General features: G+C 56.2%; 1 protein-coding gene across 1 annotated transcript in view; it reads right to left on the reverse strand.

Annotated features, from left to right (window-relative positions):
- Positions 1-6,564, reverse strand: part of KCNC1 (potassium voltage-gated channel subfamily C member 1) — a 42,822-nt gene extending 36,258 nt beyond the window's left edge. Inside the window, exon 1 of the mRNA XM_011378201.1 lies at positions 5,878-6,564. Within this exon, the coding sequence (XP_011376503.1) occupies positions 5,878-6,447 (570 nt within the window). The 5' untranslated portion in view covers positions 6,448-6,564. The remainder of the gene's footprint in view (positions 1-5,877) is intronic.
- Positions 6,565-9,236: the final 2,672 nt, after the last annotated feature.

The following is a 9,236-nucleotide window of genomic DNA, read 5'->3' on the forward strand; positions in this document are numbered from 1 at the left end:
CAGTGGTTGCCCTGAACAAGGTCTGGCAGCCTACAGTCACTGGAGCCTCTTCGGCTCCCATTCTCCTCTGAGCCTGCACCTGGGGAAGGGAAGCTCAGGCCAGGGGTGGGGTGACATGGCTGGCCCGGGGGCTGATGGGAGGCAGCGGCTTGAGGCCCTGACCTTTTGGTCCAGAGCGAATACACTGGTCATGGGACTGCTCAGAATAGCTGTAGCACTATATTCAGCTGTCTTGGAAGGCCCCAAGATCCCTGGCCCAGGCAGCAAGCCCTGGAAAAAGCTCCCACCAGACCTCCTCCCCCACCACTGAGACAGCCTGCCTCCCTCTCTCTTGGAGGTTCAAGCTAATCTTCAAATCTTCTGGCAAATGCCAGACCTCCCACCCAGAGTTAGGAAGCACAGACTCCTGCCCCAAGAGCACCAGACTCCAAACACTCCCTGAGGTGCCTTAAGGTAGACACGGGTTCACAGGCCACTGAGCTGGGACTTAGACACCTAGGTTTCTGAACCAGCCCCGTAAGTAACCTCTTCACATGTGACCTTGAGTAAAGCACTCCTCTCTGGGCCTCAGCGTCCTCATCTGCCATAATGATAGTTCTTATTATAATGCGTATGTAAGAAGCTTAGAGTCTGGAGAAGGAGACAAGTCAAGCAAGGTTGCTAATGGACATTTTATTACAAACCAGATAGCTTCTATGAAGGGAAGGACTCTGGTTCTGAGTCCTGACCCAGCCTATGGGGTCTGGGAAGGCATCGCTGAGAAACTGATGTTTGAGGCAGGATGTGAAGGATGAAGAGGGGAAAATCAGGAGGAAAGAGTGCTCCAGAAGGAACAGCATATGCAAAGGCCCTGAGGCAGGGGGACCTGGCGCATGCAAGAAACTGAAACGAGGCCAGGGTGACTAGAGCTCACTGAGTGATGGGGAGAGCCAAGCAAGAGGAGACTGGAGAGACAGGCAGGGCCTGAGGGGCCATGGTATGGACCAGGGAAGCACCAAAGGGTTTTGAGCAGGCGAGAAGGGGAGCTGACAGATTTGTGAGTTGAAGAGACCTCTGTGGTTGCCAAGTAAAGAACGAACTGGAGGTGTAGGCGCTGGAGTGGGGAGAGCAGCCCCGAAGCTGTTAGAAAGGTTTGCCTGAAGGATACAGTAGTGACTTGAACCAGGAGGGTGGACAAGGAGACAGAGGGCAAAGGATGAAGTCTAAAGAGAATCATGAAGTAAAATGATAATATAGCCAATAGAAGTAATAGTAACAGCCAACATTTATTGAGTACTTACTGCATACCAGGCCCTGTGACTTGGGGCTCTCCACATATTACCTCAGTTAATCTTTCCATCAACCCCCTGGGGGAGTGTTCTATCATTATGCCCATTTTATAGGTAAAGAGGCTGAGAGACTCTGACTAGGAGATGCTTGGCTTGTGCTTTTCTTTACTGGGAGGGGAGCTGGGGGTTGGAGTTACCGTTCAAAGATACAAGGACACCTGTAAAAGCATCATGGGAAAGAGAAGAACACTGAATGAAGGATACACTGCGGCAGGACGCACTTGGGATGGGTGGGAGGGGGACACGCCCAGACCCTTCGCCACTGCTCATGAGTCTTCTTAACATGTTACCACGACTCGAACTGGGGCCCTGGAGAAGTGGGCCGAGTTGAGGGTGCAAGCTCCCTAGGATGTCCCTAGTTGTAGCTCTGTCCCCAATTCCTCTGCATGCCAAGCCAATGCTCCAAGAGCCCTGTGTCTGCTGGGACCCAAGAAAGAAACAGAAGCCTCTGGCTGGGCTCTTCATCCCAGCCACAGATGAATTTCCTTCCCAGAGAACTGAGGAAGAGTCAGACAACATCAGGACCATAGAGGTGGGGACAAAGCAGAGAGACAGAGACCTGGAGTAGGAGGAGAGGTGGGCAATGAGGTAGATGGAGGTGGGACTTCCACTGGCACTCCTTAGTCATTTGGAAGGTCAAGGGATTCCAGGGGACAGATGTCAACACATACATACACACACACACACAAATCTCTGACACAGAATAATATTCCTGATGACAACATGTAAATCATAGATAAAAGCCAAGGGCCTCAGACCTGTACTGGCCCCCAAAGAAAAGAGGAGGGCAGGTTTCAAGTCAAAGGCTGCCCTGGGCTGCCCCAACATAACCCTGCCTGCTCTCACACCTCTATGGCTTTGCATGCTTGGACTGCTGTTCCTTGCCATCTGCCTAGCTAATATCTACTTGCTCCTCAAAGCCCGCCCAAGCATTACCTCTTCTGGGACAGTTCTTACTCTCATAGCCCCAGGAAGCCCCTTCACAGACACAGACATAGGGTCATCATCATCCTTTGCTTGTGTGTGTCTGGGGTACCACCCCTCATCCCAGAATACAAGCTGGCCTCATTTGTCCTTGCTCACCTCACCACCCTTCACCCCCTCAGCCTGGGTGCCCAGGAAACCATAGGAGAAAGGGTCCTGAGAACCAACTGCTCCAGCTAGCGCTGTCACTCCTGAAAAACTCAGAAGGGGTCTCCCGCCCCAGCCAAGTATAGCCCCTATCTTTGTGGACCAATGCTAAGGCCTGGGAGAGATGGCCCTACTACCTGGTCTACACATCAACAACTGGCCCGGGCTACCGCAGTATTTCTATTGAGATTGAGAAATGAGGAGCAAAACTGCTCACTAAGGCAGCTCAGGAGTCCCAGGAGATGGAGGCAGCAGGCAGGAAGCTGGTGTGGAGTTTCATTTTCCTAAGGTACACGCATGCCCAGGCAGCACAAGGTCTCTCTTATATATAAGCACACACAGCAACATTGACACACAGTCTCTGTCTTACATACAGCCTCACATCAGTCTGTGTCACACATAGGTTCCCCCACCCCACATACAGCTCACACACAGATGGCCTCATACACACAGCCTCACATGCAGAGCTTCGCATATATAGTTTCATGTTTGCCACACACATCAGTACACTCACAGTGACACACTCACAAGTCTCTTACACACTCTCCCAAGAATCTCCCTCTCCCTTACATATATAATCTCTTTTTTCTTATATATACACACTCATGCATTCTCATTTTCACACACAGTCCTTCTCTCAAAACACACACAATCTCTCTCACACACACAGAATTTCTATGAGACTCACAGAATGTCACAGTCTTGACACACACACACACACAACATACCACATCCAGAGTCTCACTCATCGTATTTTTATTCTCATAGTCTTTCTCATACATGAAGAGTCTCTTACAGACATACAGAGTCTCTCTTTTTTTCACACACATATACAATGTCACACACATACAAGATTCTGGCCTAGAATCTAGAATAAAAATTTAAATCCTGACTCACAAATTAGAGGAGGCTGGGGGACGCTGTGGGGGAGGGGTAAACAAAGGTGACAGCAGCAGCGGCAGAGCACGGATGGAGGGGGGGGAGGGCAGGCAGACTAGTCTCTGCGCAGAGAGGCAGCGCAATGCAGCTAGGCCAGCTGAGGGCGGCAGGAAGCCTGGGTTCTAATCCACGATCTGCCCTCAGTTCTCGTGTGCCCTTGGGCAGGTCCCTCCCCATGTGGATCTCAGTGTCCTCATCTGTCACCCAAGGGAGTCGGAATGACTCTGTGAGGCTGCTGGGGAAAGAAGGTGGCATTGACAGGCTGGGCACCTTCTAACTTTCCTTCATCCCCCTCTGCTGCCCAGCTTTTCCCCCAGAGTCTGCTCTTCAACGGACGCTCAAGAGAAGCAGAACTTTTCTGTAACACTTTGTATACCAAAAGACCCCACAGCACACTAGCTGGCCCATTTATCTGCATTGGGTAAAGGCCACCTCACGGCCTTGGAATGTCCAGTGGAAGAAGATGGACAGGGGAGAAGGCTAGGACAAGCCCCACATAACCCCTGCCTGTTCCATAACTCAGGGACATTGGTTGGAGCCCTAAAGCTAAACTCAAGGGTGGGGGGGGCAGTCTTTTGCTAGGGAGCCAGGAGGCTGAGAGGACAATGAAAAACTGAGGAAGTTGGGCCCACTTCTTGCTTCCTGGGCCAAGGAAGGTGGTGTGGTGGTAAGATACTGTCTAAGGTCAATCGTAGGCTGAGTTGGCAGCTGCTCTAACCCAGGCCTTTGCCCAGCAATACCTGCCCCCCCCAACATGTGCTGGTTCAAACCTCCAGTTTCCCTCCTCCTGCCCCTCCCCACAGCTCAGCCACAGCCTCCAGTTACATAATTCCCAGGCTATGGTGGCTTCTGTCATTAGAGGGGAGGGAAGAGGAGGCCTCCGAGGGTCTCAGTCCACTTTGAGGATGGCAGGAAGCTGGTGGCCAGCTCTGGGGAGGATAAGGTCCCAGGAGGCCTGGTTCTAATCCTGCTTAGCCTCTAGCTCCCTGGGTGACCTTGGGTAGGGTCTTCAGTGGCAAAATGAGGGGCTTGGCTATTACACCCCCCCTCATACACATCTATTTTAGGATTTAATGTATAAATGTATAAAACTGACCTGTTGCCCCCTCCCTCCCATGCTAAAATATCGAGTGTTTTATCTCAGTAACAAATCTACCAGGCCTGTGCCTAAACAGTGCCTTTTTCTGCCTAGGGACACCTCAGTGTCACCTAAATCCCTTTCCCCCATTGATCTTTGGCAGCTGAGCAGATACTCCTGCTCCCTCCCCTGCCCCATCCTCCCGCCCTTGGCTCTGGTAGGCAGGAAGGAAGGCATGTAGAGCAGTAAAGGAGAATGGCAGAGGTTTGCCCAGTAGGAAGACGAGGGTGGCTATGGATGGGAGAGGGGCTCTGCTTTAAATTCCCAACTCTGACCTGCCCCCTCATGCCTTAGGCTCCATTCAGGCCTCTGAGGACAGAAATCAGAGAAAGAAGGCAAGGGGTGTCTCTTCCAGGGTAGGTGGCTACTACCAGTGTCTCCCTTATGGGCTCAGTTAAGTAACAAAAACACTTAGAATTCACCAGACCCCCCTCTTCCCATTTTACAGATGAAGAAACTGATCCAGAGAGGCCACCTGAGGGGCTGTGGTCAGCCCCAGAGTGCCCTTCCTACCCTGCAACAAGCTGCTGTCACTAAAGGGGAGTGGCTGATGAAGACACGCCCACCTCTCACATATCTCCTAGGTCCCTTTTAGACCCCCTCTCTGTTCTTGACAGGTCCCAGGCATAAGCCCAGTGGTCTCCTCCAACACCCTGCCCTTCTGACAAGGAAGAAGGTCAGGCTCTGTTCCCAGGAGCAGGTCTCTGAGGGGTCACATCACACTCCCACAGCCCAGCTCTATGCCAACTACTAAGCTAGTAATTAGCCACAAAGATTCCCCCTTGACCACCTCTTCGGAATGACTTGAGGCTGCTCCCTAAGGAGGGGGTAGTCTCAGGCAACAGTCCAGGCCTCAAGCCCTTTTCTGTGGACCCTAGCTGGCTCCAGATGCCCTAAGGAAGGAAGGGCTCCCAGCCTCCCTCTCCACACCAAAGTCTAAAGGGTGGATCACACCTTCACAGTGTACATCTGCAAGGACATAATCATGCACGCACAGGCACTCCTGCACACTCAAACAAACACACATGCTCACTCATTCCCACTACATTCTTTACACCACCAGTTACATAAATATGTACATAAAATCTACCCATACACATAAACACACCCATTCATACTCGCTCATACATATTAAATTTGGAAATACAGACATAGACCTTACATACGTACAAAACTAGTCATCCACGAAAAAAGTCACCCTCTTTCTTACACACACACGCACACACACACCTTTCAGTTCTGATTCCCTAGGTGCCAATTCTCAAATCCACTCCTGCCCGCGAGAGGTAGAGCACCCTACTTTCCCCACCCCACTCTTCTTAGGGCTACGTTGTCACTTACCCGCGCATAGCGCGATGAGTAGGGGTCCTCGAAGAGCGCCCAGATTCGCGGCTGCCAGCGGCGCCAGAAGCCGCCGGGCCGGCCGTCAGGGGAGTCGCTGAGCGCCAGGCGCTTGGTCATCTCCAGCTCGTCCTCGCCGTCGCCTGAGTCGCCCGGGCCGTCGGCGTCCGCGTCGTCAGCGCTGTTGTCCAGGGGCGCGCCGCCGAAGCTGTCCAGCGCCTCCTCGGCGTCGCGGTGCTGGCGGTACGTCATCCAGCAGCAGGGCTCCACGTCGGTCTCGTCGATGCCCCAGAAGGCCAGCTCCTCCTCGTAGAGCGGCCCGCACACGTCGGCAGGGCAGTGTAGCTTGCCCGTGCGGTAGTAGTTCAGGATGTGCGCGAAGACGCCCGGATGGCGGTCGAAAAAGAACTCGTCGGCGCGCGGGTCATAGTCGAAATGGCTGTGGGCGTCGGGCTCTGCCAGCCAGGCGAGCCGCGTGCCGGGCAGCGTGCGCAGCGTCGAGCGGTACGTCTGGTGGCGCGTGCCGCCCACGTTGATCACGATGCGCTCGCTCTCGTCCCCTTGGCCCATCGCGGCGCCCCCTTAGGCATGGCGCGGCCCAGCGACACCCATGGGAGCGGCCGCCAGGGGGAGTTGGCGCCGGGGAGGGGGGCGCGTGGCCTCCTCCCCCCTCCCCCCAGCCGTCGGCAGGGGACAGACGACCGCGGCTCTGGCCACCCCAAGAGCGACCCAAGCCCCTTGGGGGGGCTTTCTGTCGGGTGCTGGTCCAGGGGAGTGTGCGCGGGATCCCAAGGTCTCTAGGCGCCAGATGTGGGAGGGAGCTGGTCCGGCTGCGGAGGAGGCAGAGAAGGAAAGGGAGGGAGGGAAGAAAGAAGGGAGGGAGGGGGGCGGCGCTCAGCGGCGAGCCCGGGGAGGGGGGAAAAGAGGGTAGGGGGGCCGGGCTACCGTCCCCATCTCAGCGGGAAAATGGAGAAATCGACACAAAGCTTTGGAGGGGGAAGGTCAGCTGCTTCCAAGGCGGGATATATAGACCAGCCCCCGGAAGGGGGAGGGGACGGGGCCGGGAAAATCGCGCTCTGCTGTGCGGTGGTCGACACAGCGTGCTCTCGGCACCGGGTAGATGGATGCCCGCTGCTTTCCTCGCAGCGTGGCCGGGTTGCAGCTCGGGGAGCAAGGCGGGCTCCGGCCCCCTCCCTCTCTCCTTGCTTGGCTGCCTGCTCCCCCCCGCGGCGGGCGCGCCTGCCCGCCCGCCCTCTTCGCTCCTTCTCCCCGCCTCTCGGAGATGGCGGGCCCCCTGGGCAGGGGCACCCGGAACGCTGCTCCGTGCGGCTGCCGCGGAGCGCTGCGCTCCGTGCGCTCTGGTTCGAACTGGAGCTCCGCTGGGAAGCGCTCCGAATCCGGCGGCGGTGCTGAAAGGACAGCTCCCGGACTGCTGCGGAGCTGTGAGGGGCCCGGCAGGGGTTCTCCGAGCTGGATTCAGTCTGCGGGGCGGGTGGGCACTGGCTCCGGTGCCTCTGCGCCCCGCGCTCCGTGCCCCGCTTCGGGCAGGCGGTTGGCGCTGCCAGCCGAGGTGAGGGGGCTACTGCAGTCGGGCCCGAGAGGCGGGCGTAGCGGGTCCCGGCGAGGCGAGGCCGGGGAAGCGAGGCGCGGAGCGGCCGCCGCCGCCGCGACGCTGCTGCCGCCCGGGCTGCTGCTCGGCTCGCTTGGTCGCTTGCTTGCTCGCGCGGTCCGCGTCCAGCCCGCCGCTCTCCGGACACGGGCACACGGCGCGCGCAGCCGCACTCGCCCCCGGAGGGAGGCGCCGCGCTGGGTCCTAAAAAGCCCTGATTCCGCGCCCCCCTCCCAGCCCCACGCGGAGCTGGGCCTCCCTCAACCCCGGCGCTGGGGGCGCCCGCCCAACACGGCTTCTGCTTTTCCCGGGGGGCCCGCCGACGCTCCGCCCTCGGGGAGTGCTACTCGATGGGCGCAGGCTCCGGGAGACGTCTAGGCCCGCTTCCCCGGGTGAGACTGAGGTGAGAAAGGCGTCTGTACCCCTACCCATCCAAACTAGGCATTGTCTGATCCCCTAGTGAACCGAGACGCCCTTGACTGCTATGAGACACACCTTGACCCAGGCCAGTATTGGCCGCTCCAAACAGCCCTTTAATATCAACCCTTTCCACGGAATCTGGAGCCCACGTGATCCTTTCAGGGGTACTCTCTTGCAGGACTCCAAAATAACAGTCTCCCTCTCCTACCCTTCCCCCTCCCAGCCCCAGCCACACACACAACACACATGCTGTCCTTTAAGCTCTCTACTAACAACTCAATTATCCTGGACCCCTGTTAACCCCTTTTGACCCCTTACTCACCCTAGGCCCTTCTTAACTCCAAGCTGACCCTAGTCTCGTGAGTACCACGCACTCTTGCTTATTGATCCCAGCTCACTGATCCTCCCACACTAGCCCTGGATCCCTAGATGGGGATCTCTTATGAAAAGGACATTCTGCCCTTAGAGGTCAAAAGGAGCAACTGCCACTGGTGGTCCTGAACATTGACCATCACCGCTCTCCCCTGGGGCTCCAGCTGCTCTGGGTAGTAAGCTCATACTGTGTCTGGAGGCTAGATGGGAACAGCTGCCTGCTGTGATTCCTACAGCTTCACAGATGATCCTGGGGGTAGGGGTTGCAGTTTGGGCCTCCTGGCCTTCCCATATTTGCTGCCAGTGCTTCAGTTTACTGAGCAATCACTCTTACTACTGATTTGTTCCAGGCTCTTTTCCAGGCACAGGGACCCTGCCCTCCCAGGCTAGTAGGGAAGTGGGCAGGTGGGCCTGGACAGGGTTGGGGAGGTCAGCCCAACTCTAGGGGTGGTTGTGTTGGGAAAGAGGCTTATTGATCCCAGCCCAGCTCAATCGAACACAAGGCTGCCTGGGCAAAGGGCGATTTAATTAAGAAGACATGAGGTTCTTATTTACCTGTTGGCACTTGCTAACTGTGCAGACAGCTGTCCCTTGACATTGACCTGCAGACACTGTTGTGGGCCTGGGGACAAAGCTATGCTGCAGACATCTCTCTCCTCACTTGGCCAGAGGAATCCCAGCCCAGTCCCTGAGGGAGAGGTTTGGAAGAGTAGAGAGGATTGGAGAGAGGTCAGGGGCAGGGCAAGAGATCAGAGATGGGAGAGAAGGACAGAGATGGGTAAAGGTAAAGAGAGATCTGGAGTCTGGGGCCAGGATGGCACATCCTCCCTCCAGAGATTGATCTGTGTTATTTCTCTAAATATCAGAGTAATGCAGAGGGGAGAGTGCTTTTGAGTTTCCCTCTCACCCTCTCCCAGTGAGCCTCGTCCCCTAGCCATGAGGAGGCCTGAACTGGTAT

Source organism: Pteropus vampyrus, unplaced genomic scaffold, assembly GCF_000151845.1.
Source record: "Pteropus vampyrus isolate Shadow unplaced genomic scaffold, Pvam_2.0 Scaffold334, whole genome shotgun sequence".
Lineage (NCBI taxonomy): Eukaryota > Metazoa > Chordata > Mammalia > Chiroptera > Pteropodidae > Pteropus > Pteropus vampyrus.